This window comes from Hemitrygon akajei, chromosome 12 (assembly GCF_048418815.1).
Source record: "Hemitrygon akajei chromosome 12, sHemAka1.3, whole genome shotgun sequence".
Taxonomy (NCBI): domain Eukaryota; kingdom Metazoa; phylum Chordata; class Chondrichthyes; order Myliobatiformes; family Dasyatidae; genus Hemitrygon; species Hemitrygon akajei.
In genome coordinates, this window is record NC_133135.1 from 58870850 (window position 1) to 58895981 (window position 25132).

The window sequence follows — 25132 nt, forward strand, 5'->3', positions numbered from 1 at the left end:
AATGGGCTGAAAAATGGCAGATGGAGTTTGATGCAGACAAGTGTGAGGTATTGCACTTTGGAAGGACAAACCAAGGTAGAACATACAAGGTAAATGGTAGGACACTGAGGAGTGCAATAGAACAGAGGGATCTGGGAATACAGATACAAAATCCCTAAAAGTGGCATCACAAGTAGATAGGATAATAAAGAAAGCTTTTGGTACATTGGCCTTTATAAATCAAAGTACTAAGTATAAGAATTGGAATGTTATGGTGAGATTGTATAAAACACTGGTGAGGCCGAATTTGGAGTATTGTGTGCAGTTTTGGTCATCTAATTACAGGAAGGATATTAATAAGGCTGAAAGATTGCAGAGAAGGTTTACAAGGATGGTGCTGGGACTTGAGAAACTGAGTTACAGAGAATAGGTTAGGACTTTATTCCCTGGAGCGTAGAAGAATGAGGGGAGATTTGATAGAGGTATATAACATTATGATGGGTATAGATAGAGTGAATGCAAGCAGGCTTTTTCCACTGAGGCTAGGGGAGAGAAAAAACCAGAGGACATGGGTTAAGGGTGAAGGGGGAAATGTTTAAAGGGAATATTAGGGGAGGCTTCTTCACACAGAGAGTGGTGGGAGTGTGGAATGAGCTGCCAGATGAAGTGGTAAATCCAGGCTCACTTTTAACATTTAAGAAAAACTTGGGCGGGTACATGGATGAGAGGGGTATGGAGGGATACAGTCCAAGTGCAGGTATGTGGGACTAGGTTGAAAAATGGTTCGGCACAGCCAAGAAGGGTTGAAGGGCCTGTTTCTGTGCTATAATGTTCTATGATTCTATCTCTTAAAAATCTGTACCAGTCTGTGTAAAAAAAAACTTGCCCCTCGCATCTCCTTTGAAATTACACTCTCACCTTAAATGTGTGGCCTCTGATACTAGACATTTCAACCCTGGGAAAAGAAGATGCTGTTTGTCTACTCCATTTTATCTTATAATCCTTTATCATGTCTCCCCTCAACCTTCACTGCTTCAGAGAAAACAACCCAAGTCAAGTCACTTTTTCAACCATAACTGCTGGTACAATACACAGTAAAAACGAGACATTTTTCAGGACCATGGTGCTACATGAAACAGTATAAAAACTACACTGAACTACATAAAAACAACACAAACAAAAAAAACTACACTAGACTACAGACCTACCTAGGACTGCATAAAGTGCACAAAACAGTGCAGGCATTACAATAAATAATAAACAGGGCAATAGGGCAGTAAGGTGTCAGTCCAGGCTCTGGGTATTGAGGAGTCTGATGGCTTGGGGAAAGAAACTGTTACATATTCTGGTCATAAGAGTCCGAATGCTTCGGTGTCTTTTCCCAGATGGCAGAAGGGAGAAAAGTTTGTATGAGGGGTGTGTGGGGTCCTTCATAATGCTGTTTGCTTTGCGGATGCAGCGTGTAGTGCAAATGTCTGTAATGGCAGGAAGAGAGACCCCAATGATCTTCTCAGCTAACCTCACTATCCACTGCAGGGTCTTGGGATCCGAGATGGTGCAATTTTCGAACCAGGCAGTGATGCAGCTGCTCAGGATGCCCTTAATACAACCTCTGTAGAATGTGATGAGGATGGGGGCTGGGAGATGGACTTTCCTCAGCCTTCACAGAAAGTAGAGACGCTGCTGGACTTTCTTTGCTATGGAGCTGGTGTTAAGGGACCAGGTGAGATTCTCCGCTAAGTGAACATCAAGAAATTTGGTGTTCTTAACGATCTCTACTGAGGAGCCATCGATGTTCAGCGTAGAGTGGTCGCTCTGTGCTCTCCTGAAGTCAACAACCATCTCTTTTGTTTTGTTCACATTCGGGCTCCTCACAGTGCACCTCCTCTCTGTATGCTGACTTGTCGTTTTTGCTGATGAGACCCGCCACGGTCGTGTCATCGGCAAACTTAATGATGTGATTCAAGCTGTGTTTTGCAGCACAATCGTGGGTCAACAGAGTGAACAGCAGTGAACAGAGCACACAGCCCTGGGAGTCCCCCATGCTCAGCGTGATGGTGTTGGAGATGCTGCTTCCGATCCGGACTGACTGAGGTCTCCCAGTCAGGAAGTCTAGTATCCAGTTGCAGAGGGAGGTGTTCTTCTCAACCTCTCATTACAGCTCAGGGCCTCTGATCCAGGAAACATCTGGTTGAATGATCAAAAACCAACACTTTGGCAACTTTCAGTGGCATCCCTCCCTTTTACATCAATTTTAATTTCTATTGTAATAGTTTTCATTTTTATAGATTCACTAGCACCACACACTTTTGTTTGCTTTTGGAGGCGTAGTAATGACAAAATACTGTTTCTGAAGAATCACAGATCAATTTAGTGCTCTAAAGATGATTTTCTTCATGTGGTAGGCTCCAGTTGCTTTGGCATCAAACAATTTCAAATGCCCAGAGTGCAAAGGAAACCAGTTCTGTCATTTATAACAAGAAATTATACACATTGAATTTTTGTTTATGGAAATTCAATCAAATTTATGGGACAATGGGGATGGCCTGTGCACTCTTTTAGTTTGTCTCCTAATCATCAAGACATTCTGGGTGGGTTTCTATTTCCTTATCTTCTTTCCTTGTAGAAATGAATCTATCTTGCAGCTGATTCAACTCCATTATTTATTTATCAATACAACGTGGAGTAAGCCCTTCCAACCCTTCAAGCCACGCCGACTCAACAACCAACAACTCCGTTTAACCTTAACCCTAGTAACAGGACAATTTACAAGGACCAATTAACCTACCTAGTGTGTCTTTGGATTGTGGGAGGAAACCTGAGTGCCAAGGGAAAACCCGTGCATTCATCAGGAAGAATGCACAGACTCCTCACAGGTGACGGCGGAATTGAACTCTGAACTCCAACACATCAAGCTGTAATAGCGTCTCCCTAATCACTCTACTACTGTGGCACCATTTTTGTTCAGTTTTGACTGCCAAGCTTCAATTCCATTTTACCCCTACCAGATTTGTTCTGATTAAAAATGTCCTTTCTCCAAGTTAATAATGATAAATAGAGATTGATAACTTTTCCATAGACATTCTCTTATGATTCCATTTCCTCGACTTTCCCCACGGATACTTGCTCAGAACTGAATACAGTGGTGCCATTCTGGTAAGATGGTGGCACATTCAGACACAGTGGCCTCTCGGAGACCAACCAAAGGCAGTTTTTTTCTTTGTTAAATGCCTTTTTTACTGTCACAAAGCAGTGCTGGGCCAAGAGCATCAGGTGCTGTGTCTGTTCCACCTGCTTGTCGATCAAAGTAGCTGAACTAGGTGTTGGAGGAACTGGCCTGGGTACAGACCATGTGGCTGCCTGCTGCAGGGGGCATCGGGGGGCTTTGGGGTCAGAGTGCGAGACCGACATGCAATGTGTAGTTATTTTGGATGTTTCTCTTGTTGCAAGATCCTGTTGGACATTGATAACGTAAGATGCCACAGGCCTGCTTTCCTTGTTTGGTGGACCAACAGGCAGCAAGGTGACAAAGCATCTGCGTGGCCTCAGTTGTAGCCACAGATTTGACTGCTGCTGCAGTGCAGGCAAGGAGACACTATAGTTGGCCTCTCCCATCAGTGCACCCATTCAGTGTTCGACTGGTGGACTGACAGACTGGATTATGTGTGTCTGCACTGTACCATCAATTTGCGAGACATGTCGTTTAGGGATTTGGGCTATGTACATTTTTTTTCCCCATAACTGTGTTTATTTTTGCTCTCTACTTTGAATGTGCTTTGTATGTTTTGCATCTTGGCCCCAGAGGAACACAGTTTCATTCGGTGGTATTGATGTATGACTGAATGATAATTAAATTTGAATTTGATTTGATTTCCTCATTGTGCCAAAATTTAGAGAGATCCCAAGCTTCCACACTCAACATCCATTTGCATTTCATTTGTCAACTTCACTCCATTGTCAGGATTGGTAAATAATTTAACCTGTATAACCATCTTGAACATTTATTATAGGGAAAAATAGCACACTTTGATTTTGATTGAGGGAGTGGGAGATCAAAGACTTAGAAAATGGCGGAAAATAAAAAGAGGGAAATACAGTACTTGCATGTTTTTCCACAACATAGTTTCAGCAATGCAGCAGAGTCTATAATAAAATCAATCGGACAACAACGGAAGTCTACAACACTACTTTCTATAAGAGGACTTGTCTACTAATAATTACAAATCTTATTCTTTTTTTAAAAAAACAGAAATATACAAATTAGCATATTTTCCATTTAATTTAGAATTATTTGCATGTTCCTTCATGCCTAGTCAATGAAGAATTCCAGTATCCTGCAACACACCACTATGCAAGTTTCAACATGGCCAGCATCGCAAAGTTAAAAACAACAAAAATGTTGAAAATTGCTTTAAAATGTTTTTACATCATCCATTACAGATTATTTGACATTATAGTGTAAAAAAATAGCCAGAGGTTAGAAACCACATCATAAATTTTGCTTTGTACAAGACATCTTTTCAGATTTAGCTTCACTGGAAAAAGTTATTTTCAGCCTTCCTCCTACAAAAATGGAATTTTCCCCCTTTCCTAGCATCCATTCCATAGCTTGAGTAACTAATGATGAAAAGTCTATTTGAATTATGTATACTTCCCCAAACTTTCATTGCGAGATTGACCAGCAAAGTTGCAACACCAGATAACAGTCCAAGAGCAAAGTTTTATTGTGAACCATTACATTAATTTTATCAACCTCTTTACATGATAGCTTTCTTAAACAGCATGTTACTGAACCTACAAGGGAACATGCTATCTTGGATCTGGTCCTGTGCAATGAGACAGGTAAAATTAACAATCTTGTAATTCAGGTTGCTCTTGGAAAGAGTGATCAGAGTATGACTGACTTTCTCACGCAATGGAGGATACAATAGTTCAATCTAAAACCAGTGTAATGTGCCTAAACAAGGAAGTCTACAACAGGATGAGGGAGGAGTTGTATAGGGTAAACTGGGAACACAGGCTATACAGTGGGACTGTTGAGGAACAGTGAAAGACTTTCAAAGAGATTTTCCACAGAGCTCAACAAAAGTATATCCCAGTTAAAAGTAGGACAGCAAGGGTGGAGGGAGCCAGCTATGGATTACAAATGAAATAAAGGCAGGCATCAATCTAACATTTCATGCATATAAAGTTGGCAAGAGTAATGGGAAACTGGAAGACTGGGAAAACTTTAAAAAGCAACAAAGAACCACTAAGTGAGCAATAGAGGGAATATAAATTATGAAAATAAACTAGCACAAAATATAAAAACAGATAGTAAAAGTTTAAATAATTATATAAAGCAGAAAAGTCTGGCTGAAGCGAATGTAGGTCCCTTGGATGATGAGTGGGAGGAATTGATATGGGGTAATGAGGAAATGGTCGAGGCTTTGAATGACTACTTTGTGTCAATCTTCACGGTGGAGAACACATCTAACATGCCAAAGAAAGATGATATGGATGCGATCTGAGGTGAGGACCTCAATACAATAGCTATCACTAAAGAGGTAGTGCTGAGCAAACTTGTGAGCTTAAAGATAGACAAGTTCCCTATTCCTGATGGGAATTTATCCCAGGGTACTGAAAGATATGGCAGAGGTTATAGTAAAGGCTTTGGTTATAATCTACCTAAATTCTCTGGGCTCTGGGCAGGTCCTGGCAAATGTCACATTACCGTTCAAAAAAAAGGATGTAGGCAAATGTCAGATAACTACAAGCCAGTTTGTTTAACATCTGTATTTGAGAAAATGCTTGAAGCTATCATTGAAGAAGATATGGCCAGGCATCTGGAAAGAAATGGATCCATCAGGCAGATGCAGCATGAATTCAGCAAAGGCAGGTCCTGTTTGATGAACTTACTGAAGTTCTTTGTGGATATAACGAGCGCGGTGGATAAAGGGGAACAGATGGATGTTATTTACTTGGATTTCCAGAAGGCGTTCCAATAAGGTGCCAAATAAAAGACATCCATTAGATAAGGATGCATAGAGTTGGGGGTGATGTACTAGCATGGATAGAGGTTGGTTAACCAATAGAAGCAGAGAGTTGGGATACATGGGTGTTTCTCTGGGTGGCGATCAGTGGTGAGTAGTGTGCTACAGGTGTTGGGCCCAAAACTGTTCGCAATATACGTTAACGATCTGGAAGAGGGGATCAAGCATAGTGTATCTAAGCTTGCTGATGACACTAAATTGAGTGGAAAAGCAAATTGTGCAGAGGATACGGAGAGTCTGCAGACAGATATAGATAGATTAAGTGGGCGGGGTAGGGTCTGGCAGATGGAATATAATGTTGGTAAATGTGAGGTCCTCCACTTTGGAAGGAAAAATGGAAGAGCAGATTATTATTTAATGGTAAAAGACTGCAGCATGCTGCTGTGCAGAGGGACTGAGGAGTGTTTGTACATATATCACAAAAGGTTGGTTTGCACATGCAGCAGGCTATCAAGAAGACAAATAGAATGTTGGCCTTTATTGCTAGAGGGATTAAATTTAAGAGCAGGGAGGTTAAGCTGTAACTGTACAGGGTACTGGTGAGGCCGCATCTGGAGTACTACATGCAGTTCTGGTTTCCTTGAGGAAGGATATACTGGCTTTGGAGGCAGTACAGACGAGTTATCAGGTTGATTTCAGAGATGGGGGGTTAAGACTATGAGGAGAGATTGAGGCCCCTGGGACTGTACTCTCTGGAAAATCAGAACAATGAGAGACCTTATAGAAACATAAAATTATGAAAGGAGAATTATTTCCACTGGTAGGTGAGATGAGAAGTAGGGGACATAGCCTTAAGATTTGGGGGAGTAAATTTAGGGCGGAAATGAGAAGAAACTGCTTTTCCCAAAGAATGGTGAATTGGTTGAATTATCTGCCAAATGAAGCAGAATGCTCAACATGTACTAGCTTTAGAAATTACCTAGGGTTACCCATTGCCCTCTATTTTTCTAAGCTCCATGTACCTATCCAGGAGTCTGTTAAAAGACCCTATCATATCCGCCTCCACCATCTTCACCTGCAGCCCATTCCACGCACATGTTCTGATAGGCTAATTCCTACAGGTCCGCATTTCAAACTTCTACATTCCAGACATCCCACCTCTCCCGGAAGTTCCAGGAGTCTCCCGCATATTGATAACAGCTCCCTGATGCCAGCAAATTATATACAATATCCCAAAAATCGATTTTTTTTTGAGAGAGCGTGAGAGAGAGCGAGTGACAGACGTAGCTAGAGAGTGACAGAGAGAGCATCCTGATTGGTCTCTCTTTGTGCTAAGTAGACCTATCAGTTTTCTCTGTGGGTGGGCTTTACAGTCGACCTCTCTCTCTCTTTCATTGTCAATCAGGTCAGTTTAGTGTCCTGCAGCACCATGGCAGAGTGCTCCAAAATAAGAAAATATAAAATGTACTTCACCCCAGACTACACTGAAGTGTACCCCTGTCTAATAGGGGTCAAAAATAATGACAGTGTTGCTTGCTGCACTATTTGCAACAGTGACTTTTCTATTGCCTATGTGGGTTAAATGACTATAAAAGACATGTTGAGGTGAGTTTAACAGGTGTCATTTGTTTATTAGCATAGCCAACGTTATTTAAACTAGCTGGCTAGCTGTTAAGTTACTCTACTGATGTCCTTCGTGATGAGGCCAAATTCCCTGTAGACTTGTTTAAAGTTGTAATAGAATAAAAAAAACGACTCTTATGATAGCTGTCTCACAAAACACTTGTGAATCTGATGTCTTGCAAAATTAACAAATTCATTGACACAGACTGCTATGAGGTTGAGACTTCCGGCAAAATGCTCAAATCTGCCAGGCAAGCCACATCACAGTACAAGGAAAGTTCGAAGAAGAAACAGAATAGCTATTTGCATTAGCATTTAGCTATTAGCATTGAGGCTGCCAACAAAATACTCAACAAGGAATATATATATGTAAATAGTTTCAATATGTGATCAAATAAATTGTTGTGTTCTTTCATAATCAAATGTCCTGTATACATACACCCTTGGAGGTCCGGAGGTCAACTGGAGGGGGGGGGATATGGGGTTGCAGGGGGCAGGGGTGGTGGTGCTACCTCCCTGAAATGAGTTTTTGCAGGGTGGGATGTCTGACATTCCTTTCTGGGTCCTCATCAACCTCCCTCATTAACCCATCAAACTTATCTGAAGTTTAATATCATTCCAATCCATGACCTCACCCTATTTCCTTCGTCTTATCCATCGTTCCCTGCAACTAAAACTACAGGTGACTCCACCGTAATGTAGAGTTTATGTTCCTAGGAAAATGGTTTCCATGTTATATCTGGAGATGTATTACTACAGGACATCTCTCTTAATGGTAATGAAAGCACCATAGCTGCTGGTTCAGGGCAGGAACCACTAAAGATTTTTTTGTCAGTTTCCAAAGCAGCTCTTAAGTTGCTAGCAGCTGAGTTTGGAGCCAAGTAATTTGGACTATAAAACAAACTGGAGGCTGGAAGGTAATGGCAACTGGTGTAGGTGGGTACGGAATTCACAAATCACCGATTCTTTTTTATCACCTTCCTTTCTTATCAGATTCTAGCAACTGCAGCCTTTTTTGTCTTCACTTTCAGCTTACTTACAAGTTGCTCTTAAACTTACTGGCACTGTTTCAGACATTAAGGATAAATAATATTAAAAATGCTAGACAGTAATACGATCAACCTGCACTAGTTTATACATGCACCATGAAAAAAAAATTGGAAAAATACAAGTACACAAAATTGTTTTTTTCCACATTTGTTTATTTTATCCTCACTCACATAAATTTCACAGGAGTCAATTTGATTCTGTATTTGATCTTGTATTTTTGTGATGTGAATTCCATAAAAGGGAATTTCCATAACCCAATCGCCAAAACCTATTTGCTTGAAGAAGACCAGGGAGATTTAAAGATAGGAGCACAGGAGCGTGATCTGAGACAGCAATCTCTTTATATTCACAGGATCGAACTGATGGAATCATTTGGCTATCAATAAAAAAAAAATCAATCCTGGAATATGTATGATGGACATGAGAGAAAAACAAATATTCCTTGTCCACTGGATGAAAAAAAACACCAAGCATCAACAATACCACATTTCATTAAAAAGATTTAATAAACACAGCTGATTTATTTGGTATCATTGGCTTAGAAGATGAATGATCTAAAACTGGATCTAAGCAACAATTAAAGTCTCCACCCAACACCAATGAGTACAGACTTAGATCTGGCAAAAATGAAAAAAAAACAAAGAAACCTGGGTCATCTATATTCAGAGCATACACATTGGCAAATATCATTAGTTTGTTATTTAGTTTCCCTGATACTATAACAAAACACCCATTAGTATCAGAAATTACTTTATGTTGAACAAAGGGAACTTTATTATCTATAAGGATCGAAACCCCTCTGGCTTTGGCTTGAAACAAAGAATGAAAATCAGATCCTCTCTATTGATTAAAAAGGCGTGGATTGTCACGCGTACATGGGTTTCTTGAAGAAAAACAATTGGTACCTTAAGTTTTTTTAACATAGAGAAAAATCTTATTTCTTTTCGGGGGTGATTTAGCCCTTTCATGTTAAAACTAAGTAAATTAATACTTTGATCCATTTTAAAACTATTTATAAGAAAGGTTAAAAGTAGCAATCAGAGAAATGTATATTAACCCCAAATAATAAACTTTGAGATATATTAGCCAAGCAACAAAATTGACTAGATTCCAAAATCAGTTTCAAGAAAAACGAACTCCCCATCCCACTCCTCCCAAAGAGAGAAAATCGGTCAAAGAACAACCGCTATCTACCCCCACTGAAAACATCCCCTTAGAAAGCCTGTTGGAACCGCTCCAAAGAATTCAAGATTATTTACTGTTCCTACCAAGACTAAATAATAAACAGTGAAAAACAAGCTTAGACAGGTTTATCCAATGGAAAGACCAATTATTCATACTGAAAAATATTAAAGTCATTTTTTAATATATAGTATTTCTGTTTTTGCAAGATTTTTAATCTATTCAATATATGTATAGTCATTTTTTTGAGTTTAAAAATTCTTGTGCCTGTTCCTTCGTATAAAACCATTTAAATGATCCATCTTCCATTGTGATTCTCAGTTGAGCCGGAGAATGAAGAGAAGCTGAAAATTTTGGCTGTATAGCTCTGCCATAACTTTTTTTTAAAAACTTAACACGTTCTGCCATAACTTCCAATGAAAAATCTTCAACAATACGAATCTTAATCCTATCTTTTGTAAATAAGGGCACCAAATTTTCAAAAATGTTTCATATTTATCTCTTAAATTATAAGTAATTTTTTCAAGTGGAATACAGCCATAAATTTCTTTCTTCCAACGATCTATACTTAAATATGTATCCGATTTCCAAGTAACTGCAATAGCTTTTTTGGCTACTGCCAATGCAATTTTTATAAATATATTTATATATATATAAATAGGATTAAATATATAGGTGCTCCGAAGATGAAATAATTGGTTACTTGGGGAAAGAAATAAATATATATATTAAAGTTGTTACGAACTCCATGGAGCATGTGGGGAACTTCCAATATCCAGGCATTCCTTTTTTTTTCTTTTTCTTTCTTTCTTCTTTTTTTCTATAGGGATGTTAGGGGGGAGGGGTTAAGGGGAGGGGGATGGGTAACACATATTTTGTTTTTCACACACTTTTATTCTGTAACTATTTGAAAACACAATAAAAAAAGTTTTTAAAAAAACAATACAAATCTTCTGATCTTGGTAGTCAATCATACCTTTTCCACAGGCAACACGAATCAGACGATCCTTTATTTGAAATTCATGGAATCATATAATGACTGATCTTGGTTTTGATTTTGAAGTCGACCCATAGATAGGCGACCTGTGAGCACGATCAATCAAAGGCAGAGACTTTATAAGGGAATAATTCCATCAAAAGGTTTGCAAAGAATTCTTTAGGATTTAGGATTATCTCCTTCCATTTGCTTTTGAAGTCCCAAGATTTGTAAGTTGTTTCTCCTACTTCTGTTTTCCAAATCAATAACCTTCTGTCTCAGTACTTCGTTGGACTTGGATTGTTTTTCATACAGCTTTTGCAAATCATCCATTTTCTCGTCCAGTATAGCAATAACCCCTTCATGTTTTTTTAATCTTCTTATCATGCTCGGTTAGAATTGCTTGAATATCTTCTAATTTCGTACCTATTTGTTTAATTCCAGCGCTGATTTGTTGCAAATCAGCTGACACTTCTTTTCTGAACTGTTGAAACTCCTCAATAAGCTTTTGAATTGAGCCAGTAATAGCTTCCAAAGCTGCTTTGGTAGTCATAGTAATATAATAACCTGACTAACAGTAGTATTTCAAAAGGTTGGAGACAAAAGTGAGTGAGTTCGGAGAACCAGCAGAGATCTGTTACTCCATCAGTGGCCACCAGGCAAATCCTGATACAGTATTTGTTAAGATTGATTCTTAGCTTCCAGCCCATCTGATTGCAAAGCTCACAGCATTCAGTGACATTCAGAGTACAAATCTCATGGTTCTCTCCAAAACATGTACATAAGATCACATTTGAGTTCATTGAGTGAGGAGTGCTGATAAGAGCAACTCTGCATAGGAGGGAAAAAAACCCAAATGTGCAGGATGTATTTTTAAATTGCCCAGTTGCTTTAAGTTCAATTATGATGTAGCAACACTATGAAGTACACCAGCCATTAACTAAAGTTTTACTCAATACGTACACAAACTACGGTATTAATAACTCTGAAGTTTCGTTTCATAGCACATTATGAATATAGAGATAAAGCAGCTGCAGAAACTATTTGTATGACTTTCCATGATTAAATGTTAATTATTTGTTTTTCAAGGGACAAAGCAAATACATTGATATGAAACGGCCATTGTACTAACACCTGGTATATTTTAAAAAAGCCACAAAGGGCTGCTCATTTGTGGAACTTTTTTATGTTGGTGCAGGTGGTGAAACCAAAAATCTTGAATACTAATCTCACTTTAGGAGTAAATATATCGCTGCAATATGTTGAAATGGTGAGGCTTCGAAAAGGCACGGTTTCAAAATTGGTGCCAAATTGGTACTTTTAATTACTAAATAATCAATAACTTGAAGGAGAAACAACTGGCCAAACTTTGTTCTACAAAGTACATTCAAAATAATACAATATTTTAAAAAACAGAAATCAAGCAGAATGTCACGTTAAGAAATATTACATAAATTATTTACGTCAAAAACAAAATTGGGGTTGGCCAGTTGTGTCAACGTGGATCAGCTCAATGGGCACTATCATGCCCATTCTACCCTTTCACAAAAACCAATGACTAGACTCCACCAGTCATTAAGCAGTCTAAACACTATTCGCATTGCTCTCTCACTCACGACAGCCAAACTACTGAGTGCGTAAATTAAAGACATCCATAATAAGATCACACGTTGGAAATACACAGCGAACGGGGGAAGAGAAGGTCAATGTTTCAGGTGGACTCCTCATCGCCATGTTGACCACCACTGCGCTCCGGACACATCAACTGGCAGCAGGGGGTCCTGTTCCCTCCCCGTCAGCGGCAAATGGTCAGGATCCGAGTCCGGCTGCAGGTGGGTGGGGCTGCACCTGGACCACCCCCCACCCACCCCGACACCCACCGGCCGCTCCACCCGCCTCGCCCACCTGCCCCGGGCACCGCACCGGTACCTGGCTGCCGCTGTCCGGGGGCAGGTGCTTCACCAGGATCTTTCTCCTGTTACTCAGTGCCCTGCGGGTTCTCTGCAGCCGCCGCTTAATTTCCTGAGGCGAAAGTACCGGTAGCACGCCTGTCATCGCCGCCGGATCCCGCCGCAGCAGTGCGGACCGATAGTCCGACGGTGCCGCCGCCATTTTCCAGAGGCAAACGTTGCAAATTGGAACGGCCGCGAGCCCGAAGCTGCTTAAAATAGGGCGCGGGTAGCGCCGCCTGCCGCCCGCGTCCGGTACCGCAGGGCGCGGGTAGCGCCGCCCGTCGACCGAACCCGGTACCGCACTTACCGTTGATAAAGATAGGATGAGCTGCCGCTTAAGATCCGCGGTGACAGTCAGGCGAAGATACTCCTGCAGCGTTGTTGGTTCAGGAATGCCGAAGCTCATATCCAGCGACGGTGGAGTAATAAATTTTTCAAGCAGAAAACATTCAGCTCCTCAATAACCACAAGAGATTCTTCAGATGCAGAAAGCCTTCAGCAACACACACAAAATGCTGGAAGAACTCGACAAGTCAGGGAGCTGCTGAGGAGAATGCACAATAGATGTTTCCGACCAAGGCCCTTCATCAGGGCTGGAGGACGTAGGAGCAGAATTAGGCTGTTCAACCCATCTCAAATCTATTCTCCTGCCATCTCCCTGTAGCCTTTACTTCTGGATGGCTATGAAATTAGGTGATCTACATTTGATGGAGATTGATGCAAGTTCCCTTCAAAATAGCTAGAAAACAATTAGAGGGCCATCTTTTCCAGCAAACTAGAAATGGACCCAATATAAAGTAAGGCAGGGTTTATGTCCAGATCACTCTTCTTCCATTTCCATTATAAAATTATACTTATTGTAGATCTCAGCCTTATTTTTTTAATCCCCTTTTTTTGCCATGCACTCAAAAAAAAGCAGAGAAAAATCAGGTCAATGTAGTGTTGAACAATTGTTTGATTAGAGGACATGGTAAAAAATTAAAAACCATTCCTAGCATCAACTGCTAGGTTCATACTTTCCTACAGAGGGCCTTGGATAGTAACTAGATAATGATATATTAATGGTACAGTATTTTATTTCCTTGTGTTAATGGTTCCAAATCATATCACCTCAAGACTGTGTGGTTTGTTACCACATTGCTTATTATTCAATTTACCGATTTGCAGAATATTAATATAATATTTTAAAACTTTCATTACAAAACAGTAAAATAACAAGTAAATTTTAAAAAACTTGCATTCAGATCAAGTTACTTAAAGCTTTGCAGGGTATACAAATTTAAGTGATTATCTAGAAATGCAAAATTTCCTGACAAATTAGTTGGTCTATTGACATCCAAGGTATCCCGTGATACATTTACCCTTAATATCATTCACTTCCTCTAACTCTACAACCTTAAGATGGTTGTTCCCTCTGGCTTATGAATGTCCAATTACAAACATTCCAACAGGTGAGAGTGATTTCAGGTGCAGAGGCTCTAGGATATGAAATTCTCTCCCTGAACTTCACATTTCTCTGTCCTCCTTCTCATCCTTATATGTAACCTTATTATTACATTCAATAACTCTGAAATTATAATGCTGGTCTTGGTAACAATGACTATCACTACCCAATGTGCATCTCCTGACCCACCAATGTGGTTGACTATTAACTTAGGTTAGTTAACTTTTTCTTGCCTAGATATTTTTTTAAAAAACACCATTTCATCCAGGATCTTAAACTATTTTCTAACACCAGATGTGAATTTGGAATTTTACATAAATTACTTCCACACAAAAATGTACTTTTCCCCCTACATATTTCCTATCATTAACACCCAACACTTATGCCCCATGTATTTTCCTTGTACAGCAAAACGTGCAGGCCAAACCAAAGGAACAAAGCATCTGTGTTGTACTGGTCTGCACTGAGTTGGGATTCATTGTGGACCTGGGGATTACGATTGTGGTTTACATGGCAACGTGAAGCGAAATAACATAGTATACAGAATAGTGCAGCACATCTTTCAGTCTACAATATCTTTGGTGACCGTAATATTGATTTAAAATGCAAAATAAACTGCACTATGCAACTATGCCATATTACCACCCTATTTACTTGTGTTGACACATCCAGAGAACTATGGACTTCCACACCAAAATCCTTCTTTATAGCAGAGATGGAGATAAATTTTGATAGCAGCCAAAGTCTGCAGACGACTCTCCAGAGTATGAGCAATCGATGAATGAGGTCAGAAAAGACCACATGTAGTAGTTGCTGCTGCTCTTTGAATTTCTGCATGTTTTCTTACAGTGAAGGTCTTGTCAACTGCTTGTTAATGGACAGAATTTGCATTAGAATTCAGAACCCAGAAATAACCATCTCTCTGCCAGACAGCTAGAGACTTCTCTGTTGTTACCATAGCTGGATTTATTATCTTTCTTGGTAATTAGCTGATGGCTGCACAACACCACCCTCTGACAAGAGAAAACTGAGGAAACAGTTCACGATTTCTCACATCTTGGGAGACACATTTCAGTGAAGGCTTAAGTTCACCACCTCTCCTATCACAGGCAAAGCTTCAGGGCATCAGAAGTCACTTTGATCTCAAACTTGGCACAAAACTAGGGGCTGACAAAGCAGTAGTGATCCCTTGCTTCTGTGACATAGCCTACCTGCAGCAGGAACCTTTGAGCACTGGGGAGACATCACCAAAATGGTCTCTGCAAAATCCTTTGAGTTCTCTACTGGACAAACGACCTACCTTCAGCATTCTCACCCAGGCCAATATCCCAGAAATGAAGTCCTTATTAAAAAGTTCAAAGTAAATTTTATTTTCAATGTGCACGTTACTATGTACAACCCTGAGATTCATTTTCCTGTGGGCATTCTCAGCAGTTCTACAGAACAGTCACTATAACAGGATCAATGAGAGATCAACCAGAGTGCAAAAGCCAACAAACTGTGCAAATGCAAATATAAATAACGTAATAAATAACGAGAACATGAGGTGATGAGATAAGGACTCCTTAAAGTGAGTTCGTTGGTTATGGGAATGCATGATCAACTCCAATTCCGCAAGTCTCACCATTCACACGCCCAAAACCTCTTAAAATGGAAACAGTTTGCAACTTTGCCGCAGGAAGATACAACTAGGTGGACAGTGGAGATGTTTCCAGGATTTCTTTGAACATCTGCATCAATCCAGGAATCCCCGCGTCCACTCAGTGCAGAGCAAGTATTGGATTGAGCTGAGAACCTTGAGACCCTAACTCAGAATGAGAAACAACATTGCAATTGGGAAAAAAGAGCATGCCAACTCACACCACTGCCCACCATCTTGCCCATCACCTCCTGCCACACTGGCCTTAAAACCCACATAACTGAAGTGAAAGTTGACCCTGAGGGACTGTGCAAGGAGTTCAACGTGTAACAATGAAACACAGTTGTGCTTAAAAACTTCTCCCTGCCTTCTGCTGCAATGTTCAACTAATATTGACCCTGGACCCATGAACGCTACCTCACTTTTATTTCTGTTCTTGCACTTTTTTATTTAACTATTTAATATGCATATATTTACTGTAATTTACATGTACTTACTTTTCTCCTATATTATCATGTATTACATTGAACTGCTGCCGCTAAGTTAACAAATTCCACAACAAATGCCAGTGATATTAAACCTGATTCTGATACTAATATTTGGAGAGCCGTGGGCCACACTGCTCTGATATCTTGTGTTATCTTACCACACCCTAAGGATAGCTTTGACCTCCTTTTTAAGTCAAAGTAGTTGCAGTGTTCTATATGAGCTGAGGAAATAAACAAGCACATGCTATGGAAAACTGAGAATCAGGTCAAGCATGAACTATCTTGGAAAAATATACCTGGGATGAAATGATGTATTTTGAATGTAAATACCTTGCATGGAAAGTGTGGGTGTCACAATGAAAATTTAATGTTCAGGGCAAGAGACCAGATTGTTTAACCATTGTATACTGTGAATAATCTGGATTTTGTGGTCTTAATCCAGCACTCGCCACTGACCACAAAGATCGCACATTTTGTGTGAATTTCATCTTTATGTCTGGAATCAGCTTGATGAAATCTCTGGCATCTAGGAACAGTGGTATTATAAAGCAGAATGAATAGCCAACCACAGTCAAGGACTTTCACAGATCCAGCAAATCTTGTAAACACTTAAAAAAAACTGACTTTGTACACATTTTAAAGCACAGAAATAATTGATACACAATGTAAAAATATCAAGCATTTAAAAATGACTTTACATACATTTGAAATACTCATCTGCAGATATTCCAGAAATACAGGATTAGTTTTCATGGCACAGAATGGCTGTTAATGCTAATTTACTACGTGTGTGTCATTAAAATCTCATTAACATCTCATGAAATAAAGGAGAATACTTTCAGATTACTCCCAGATCTGCCAAGGGAGAGAATTCCTGGAGTTCTCATGTTTACTGGTTTCAGAAGGTTGAGTGGGGAATCAATGTCATGAGTTTCAGTTCATATTCAACAACTCTGCAAATTGAGTCTTTCTTCTAATGGCATCAATATCCTACTGTTGTTTTTAACTGTAATTTTTGGGTTATTGACTTCAATATTTTAACAAAGTACAAAATGATAAACTTCATTTTATTCTCTTGAAAGACTGAAAACCCTCCAATACACTACCATCACATTACTCAAATTCAATAACTCAGCTATCTAGAACCAATAAAACACAATAAATTATTCAAATTCTTTTAAATTTTACAATCAGTTACCTTTACTAAGTGTATTTAAAAAACAGTAGACATTCAAAAAAGCCTATTGACAAAAATAATAAATTTCATTTTTATAGCAAAACAACTCATTAAGAAAATATTAATGAATTCTCTGACATCTGAGATGTGACATGATCCAAGAGTTATCTGGAGAATGGCAGAGCAACAAGGTTCAGTGAGATAATTCAAGGGCTCAGAGATTAAATCTTTGCCAGCTGAATAAATGAAGACACAAGAGACTGCAGAAGCAAAAATCGGGAACAACATTCTGCTAGAAGAACTCAGCCTAATGAAGGCTTTCGACCCAAAACAACGACAATTCCTCTTCCCCCATCAAATACTGCTTGGGCCAGTTGTTGCTGAAAAATGAAGACATGGTTGAGCATTTAAAATTGCAGTGAAAAAAAAATCAAGAACTGCATGCAGAAAAATGCATAAGAACAAAAAATAAACTGAACTATGAGTATTCTATTTGGATTGTAGGTGAAAGAAATCTTTGGAACAACCATAGTACTGTTGGAAAAACCCCAGATGAGATGAGAGAAGTTCATGCCAACTAAAGGCGAGCCTGCAATTCTGCTTTATACATCTCAGTTCATTACCAGACAGTACATACATAGGCATTACATACACAGGCAGGACATTACCAGGCAGTACAGTACCAGATGTTACATACGCAGCAGGCATTACATTACCAGACAGTACATACATAGGCATTACATACACAGGCATTACATTACCAGACAGTACATACATAGGCAGTACATACACAGGCAGGACATACACCATTGAATATCAGAACCCATGGTTGACAATGGCAAAGTCCTTCAGAAATTTAAAGCACAATTTAATGTCTGTTGTAATTATTATTTCCAGCTTGTTTTGGATCATCTAAACTTTCATTGTGTGGTATAAGTCTATTCCAAAGGTAAACCAAGATTAACCTGATGTTTATCTTTATCATCTGTAAGCACTAAATTATGGTTATTTGACATCTGATGTGACAAAAATCAATCCACATACAGGTCCTGAAGAGCTGCAAAATATCACAAAGTAGAAACTCGACAGCTAGCATCATTGCACCTATGGTTTTTAGAATTCTGTTTCTTTATAAGCAGTCTTTTTTAACAGTGCACCTTTGTCTTTCTCCACTAGACAAATATTTCCTTCCACTAGATGATGACTGAAGGTTGGCCATGGGCACAGACTTGATATTCTCCAGGCATTCAGACTGATGCACGGGCAATTAAGGAACAATCAGAAGCATGAGCCTTGGCTATCTGCATCTGCCTCTAATACCAAGGGAGATTTGGCAGATTGTGGTTCCCTCACTATGGTGATCGATAAGTCAAATCTACCAGTGGACCAGAGGGCCAAATCGTTAATACAGGAAACTGAATGATTATCACACAAACTTAGATACTCTATTTGCTGAAGAGCTTGATGTTTCAATTGCCAATTCAGTCAGAGAAAATTTGTTTGGAAATAAATAAACTTAACATTTTTCAAATGCCAAAGTGGAACAACCAAAATCTGATTTTGGTATAAAATGCAAAATTTATTTATAAGGCTTAAGGTACAAAACAGAAATAATCAAGACTCCATCTACAAATTTTATTTCACTATTTTGCTCTTTTCCCAAAATTTTCCCCATCTTCCCTGCCAAATCTTGCTGGTATGTACCTTGTGAACATTGGCAGGCTAGGGCTTGGTCCTCATCCAAGTACATGCAGAAGCCTGGACAGTTACCATTTCAGACCTAATATAACAATGGAGTTATTTCTGTGTTTATCCAATGTTATAATTCAACAGCAATTAATGGGAAGTCTGACAAATACCCTTCCCCCTGGCCTACCTGTGTAGCACCCAGGTGATGGACCTCATAACTCAACATGTTAGCTTTTAAAATTATAACCTGGCTTCTGCAAAAGAAACATGCTTTGCATTTTTAAAAAAAAGCAGAGGTTGGAAACCTGGCTATTTAAAAAACCAGAAAATGCTAGAAATACCCAGCAGCCCAGGCAACATCTGTGGAGAGGGAAACTATTGTCAATTCAGTGAATGATTTTTCACTGATCTGTGTTTATAAACTCAGGTGACACTGATGCTTCCCAGTTTTAAACAAAGACTTAATTTATAGATTCTTCTGCCTTAAGGGAGAATGGCAGTAAATAATTCATATGATTCTGAATCTTAGTTACTGAAATGTTGAGACCACACTAGGAAAGTTTGAAGATGATTAGCATTATTTGATACATGTAATGTTTCCAAATATTGAAACATGAATGCATTACTTGTGTCAAATCAAATCAGCGAGGATTGTGCAGGGCAGCCTGATTGGGCTGGGTAACCATAATTCTGGTACCAAGATGGCATGTAATACTTTGGCAAAGTTGTCTACATTTGAAAATTCTAATGTTGGAAAGCTAAAAATGCGACTCCACTGTTTGAAAATGAGGAGGAGAATTCAGGCAATCACACCCTTAAAAGTTTAATATCAATGATGAGAAAACTACTAGATTCTAAAATAACGTATTGACTGAATGCTCAGATAATCAAATATCAAGATCAACATAAATTTATTATCATCTGATTATTGAATCCTTAAACATCAACAGTAAGATAGGTTGTTGAAATCTCTCTTAATAGTATCCAAGTAAGGTAGATTTTGAAATGTCTCTTAATAATAGCTATCAAAACTTCCAGATGACATTCAATAATAATTCACAGAGATTTTAAAAAAGCATTTGGAAAATGGGCAGTGTTCAACCACAATACATCAAAGCAAATTAGGCTATTTTTACCCATTGGGTCTTCTCTACCATTCGATCATGACTGGTATTGTTCCCCCTCTCGACTCCATTCTCCTGTCTTTTCCCCATAACCTTTGACACCCTTACTAATCAAGAACCTATCAACCTTTGCTTTAAATTTCTTTAATGACTTGGCCTCCATAGCCATCTGTAGCAATGAATTCCATGGAATCATGATCATCTAGCTAAAAGAATTCCTCATCTCTATTCCAAAAGGATATCCTTCTATTCTGAGGCTATACCCTGTGGTCCTAAGAAGAATAATAGCCCTTAACTCGGAGGTGGAGTAATCAGGGCACCATCATGACAGTGTTTCCGTACAAAGCTATTCTTGTTTTTACGAGGCTGAGTTGCTAGCTCGATGCTCAACTCGACTTGGATTTGAACTCGGGAACCTTTGCTCCGGAGTCCGGCGCTGATATTATTGCACCACCATGTGGTCCTAAACTCTCCCACTATTGGAAACATTCTCTCTTCCAACATTCAATAATCCCCCCCCCCCCCAGTGCTTCTAAACTCCAGCGAGTACAGGCCCAGAACCATCAAATATTCTTCATATGTTAATTCTTACATTCCTGAGATCATTTTTTAAGCCTCCTCTGGATCTTTTCCAATGCCAGCACATCCTTTTTTAGATATGGGGCCCAAAACTGCTCACAATACTCCAAATGCACTTCGATCAATGCCTTTTGAAGTCTCAGCATTACATCCCTGCTTTTATATTCCAATCCTCTGGAAATTAATGCTTACATTTGCAATTTTTTATTATCAACTCAACCTGCAAATTAATCCTGCACAAGGATCAAAGTCTCTTTGCACCTCTGATTTCTGAATTTGCTCCTCGCCTTTATTCCTTCTACAAGCGTGCATGCTTCGCTGTGCTGTATTCCATCTGCCACTTCTTTGTCCATTCTTCTGATCTGTCCAAGTCCTTCTGCTGACTCGGCTTCCTCAGTAATATCTGCCCTCCAGCTACCTTTGTATCATCCACAAAGCCATCTGTCATTCATAACATAGAACATGAAAGGTAGCGTACCCAACACCAACCCTGTGGAACACCACTAGTCACTGGCAATCAACGAGAAAAGCCCCCTTGTCCTTCCCCATCTTTTTGCCTTCTGCTGGTGTACTAGTATGTTTCCTGTAATACCATGGGTTCTTAGTTTGTTTAGCAGCCTCATGTGCGGCATCTTGTCAAAGGCCTTCTGAAAATGCCAGCAAACAACACCTACTGATTCTCCTGTGTTCATAAGGGACTAATAGTTGACAGATGCCAATTTTTGTGGCACCCAATTAAAGGTTTGGAGATTACCTCAAGCCACTACAAGGTTGCATGGAGGATACCAACAAGTCACAAAGAATTGTAGGCAGAGCAAATGAGTGAGCAAGACTAAGGAACATAGAATGCAATGTAATGAGTGCAAGAGTTTTCTTTTGACCTGAAATATATTCAATTGTTTAATAACAAATAAATTTACAGTTTAATCATGCAGCAATACAATCATTGTCTTAATTTGGGATAGCTTCATTAAAAGACAGTAAAGATAAGAACTTCTTGTACATAGCAGTGATATATGTAAATATGGGTATATAATCCGGCATTAAAGCTTTTAATGCCAATGCAGGGTCTAAACCCATTGTTTTAGCAACCCAAGATATTGTAGCAGTTTTGAGAATAACAGTCCCATGGTTATGTGACATCTATGCTTTAGGAGAGAGGGGAAGTGTAATTAGTAAGAAAATAGTGAGGCATTAAGGGAATGTGTACCCTTACTTCAACTCTGCCACTTTAAGTCCAGGAATGTTATGCATTAGGGTGTTATACACAGGAGAGTATCTTTTTTGTTTGAAAATAATCTTCGTTCAATTCATTGGGCAGGGAAGATTATTCTATCCAGAAATTTTGTAGATTTCCCTTAAACTCTATAATATTCAGAGTGATTTTATTACCATATATCATTCAGGAGACTGAAAATGAAAGTGAAAAGATGTTTCCAATGTCTAGGATGGCTAGAACTTCAGAATCACATTCTTCAAATAGATTATTCATTTAGGACAGTGATGAGAAGGAATTCTTACATTCAAGAGTTGTGAATTTTTGAAATTCTCTGTCCCACAGAACTGTGATGCCACAGATTTAGAATATTTAAGACCACATACTTATAGATACTTTGAGATATGTAATGTGGGAAGGTGGGCTTGTGGCTTCTGCTTCTATTGTCAACAAAGAGAAAACAATAAAGTGTCATCAATGATTTTCACTTGACAATGTACTTGTCTGTTACTCACAACGGAGTCATGCCACAACATTCTCCCCCTGAAGAGATGTTTAGGAAGGGAAACAAAATGGAACTGGCTAGATTAGGTTGCAGTCTCTCTTTGTAATAAAATGGATGTTGAGTAAAAACAGTCATATTTTAATGTCTGTATGTGCACTGAGTGATGACTGTTTTGGTGAAAAATATTTGGAAAAGCTTTTCCTACAGAAATTAGATTCATTTTACAACTTTTTCACATGCGGTTCACTTCATAGTGTAACACAGCCTTATAAACAAAAACATGCAAAATACCTCTTTGAAGTTACACTCCTTTAATTTTACAATTATATATCCTTCACACGTAAAATCTATTTTAAGATTTTGTTTAATAAAAAGACTTTACAGTTTAAAAACATAGGAATACAAATAATTAAAATTTTAATCAACTGTAACCATAAAAATAAAAAAACAACTTTACAATTTCATTAAACAATTTTCTTCGGGAGATCTGGCTGGAGAGTATGTGAACTGTACATGAATCATGTAATTACTAGTATTCTCCCCTCCCCTAAACTTCATGTAATTATCAGCAGCAATTTCAGAGGATTTTTAAAATATTACATGTAGGATCATAACTGACTGAAAGAGCAACGATCACTAGAGATTAATCTACAGAGGACATAGTTATTAAAAAAAAAGACTTTGCAGCATCAGTTGCTCTTCAGGTTATGCTATTTGACACCTAACTTTAGTTCAGAGCAGTGAAGTAAATTGAAAACTCTGATATTTCAAACATTTCCACTGCACCACAAGTATTTAACACTAACATTCCAATATAAAATCTCACTCCAGACTCGTCTCATAACACTGCCACTTTAAGACAGCAGCAGTAAGAATGATATAATAATTACTGCCTGCCTTATAGTAGTGCTCATAAAATTGCCAGATGGCCATTTGAGCTAAGACTTTGTCCTTACCTGTGAGCCCTGGTACCTTTAGTATGTCACACTCAGCCTGCCTAAATGTAGACTGTAACTCATGCTGAGAATTCCTATAACTTTGCTACAACAAAAGGTGATTTTGGAATTTTATTAAGAGGCAGGAATATCCCAGATTTTATAACAAGTGAAAGCTGCTTGCTATAATAGAAACACTGAGCCAAGTGAATTACTTTATTTCCTGTGGTTTTACGTACCTGTCCTCCGATTAGCTTACTGAGTAGCATGATCAAAATTAGGTGCTCACTATATGGGATAATCCCATTTGCACAACAGCATTTCATCAACTCTTGCTGTATTCTTGAGTGATCCTCAAGACGTTGGCTGAGACTGTAGCTCGCAACAAAAAGTTAATAGTAACACTATTCTGAAGAGGTTTGTGGAGCTCATGCAATTGACATAAACTAAACACAAAGTGTTTACAAACTTTTGACTCAGATATAATTAGTTCTTAATCATTATCAATGTAACTTTGTTCATTCTTAATCCATGATGCCATCCATCGTCAGGAAGAGAATAGTTAGTTTTTTTTTTAAAAGAAACTGCTTCCCATGGTCCACTTCTGTTAAAAGGTTCAATAAATAGTAGAAAAATAATCCTTTATTAAAAAAAATCTGTGATGTATTGTTAACACTTTAAATTCCCAAACGAGTTATTCTGATGGTTTTCAGGACCCCTTAAAAATCTGAGTTTTCCCCATTTGACTCAAAGACTGATGATTAAAACAACAGTTGTTGCAATTCCTTCTGATAGTAGCTTCCATTGAATGGGGAGGAGACACGGTTCAGCACTCTGCATCCACTGTGTGCACTGTAACTGCTGCCTGTAGATGGTGGCTGTGATGGAGAGAAGGATGGTGATGAAGACGATAATGGTGGAATTTGTGACTTAACAAAGCAGCAGTCTGAGGTGGCGTGTCCAACTCTAAATCTTCCTCATGATTGCCGACATCCACTCCAGCAGATAATGGATCATTATTACATGGTGGGTTTTCACTGTCCTCTTGAGGGCTCATTGTACTATATCCTGTAGATGATTGCAAGTTCACAAAATTAATTTCTAAATACATAATTTTCAGAAACTACAATGCAAAATTTTCAATTATGTCCTAGCTTCATTATTTATAAAACTGAAAATGATTATCAGTGGTTTGAAAGAAACAGTTTCATGTTTAGCTTGTGAATTGCCTGTACTATAAACACCTCAAACATTTTGTCCATTAATCATCAGCAGAAAACCTAATATAAACCGCAGAGCATTTTAACAAAAATAAGTAAATATAGAGCAGGGAATCTATGCGGCTAAAAACTATGTCGGGCATGACATTCACTCTCCATGTTGAATATATATCAATTCAGCTACACCTTAAGATCTTTGGTAAACCATACCTTCAAGGCAACAAATTTAATATTTTAGTGACAGTACTCTCGGTAGAACAGGTTCTATTTGGACTGAATCTGTTCTCTCCACTCCTTCAATAAATTTAATTTTCCATTTTCCAGATGGGGACAGAAACAACAAGAGTTCTAATTCTCTGTATAAGTTAATTTAATCTATTTT

The 25132-nt window shown here is 38.7% G+C and overlaps 2 protein-coding genes across 7 annotated transcripts in view; both read right to left on the reverse strand.

Annotated features, from left to right (window-relative positions):
- Positions 1 to 12903, reverse strand: part of raver2 (ribonucleoprotein, PTB-binding 2) — a 130162-nt gene extending 117259 nt beyond the window's left edge. For all 6 annotated transcript variants that reach the window (XM_073063195.1, XM_073063194.1, XM_073063197.1 and 3 more), the window contains exon 1: positions 12712 to 12903. In XM_073063195.1, the coding sequence (XP_072919296.1) occupies positions 12712 to 12894 (183 nt within the window). In that variant the 5' untranslated portion in view covers positions 12895 to 12903. The remainder of the gene's footprint in view (positions 1 to 12711) is intronic.
- An 8659-nt stretch (positions 12904 to 21562) lies between these two features.
- cachd1 (cache domain containing 1) overlaps positions 21563 to 25132 on the reverse strand; it is a 178951-nt gene continuing 175381 nt past the window's right edge. Inside the window, exon 28 of the mRNA XM_073063198.1 lies at positions 21563 to 24598. Within this exon, the coding sequence (XP_072919299.1) occupies positions 24357 to 24598 (242 nt within the window). The 3' untranslated portion in view covers positions 21563 to 24356. The remainder of the gene's footprint in view (positions 24599 to 25132) is intronic.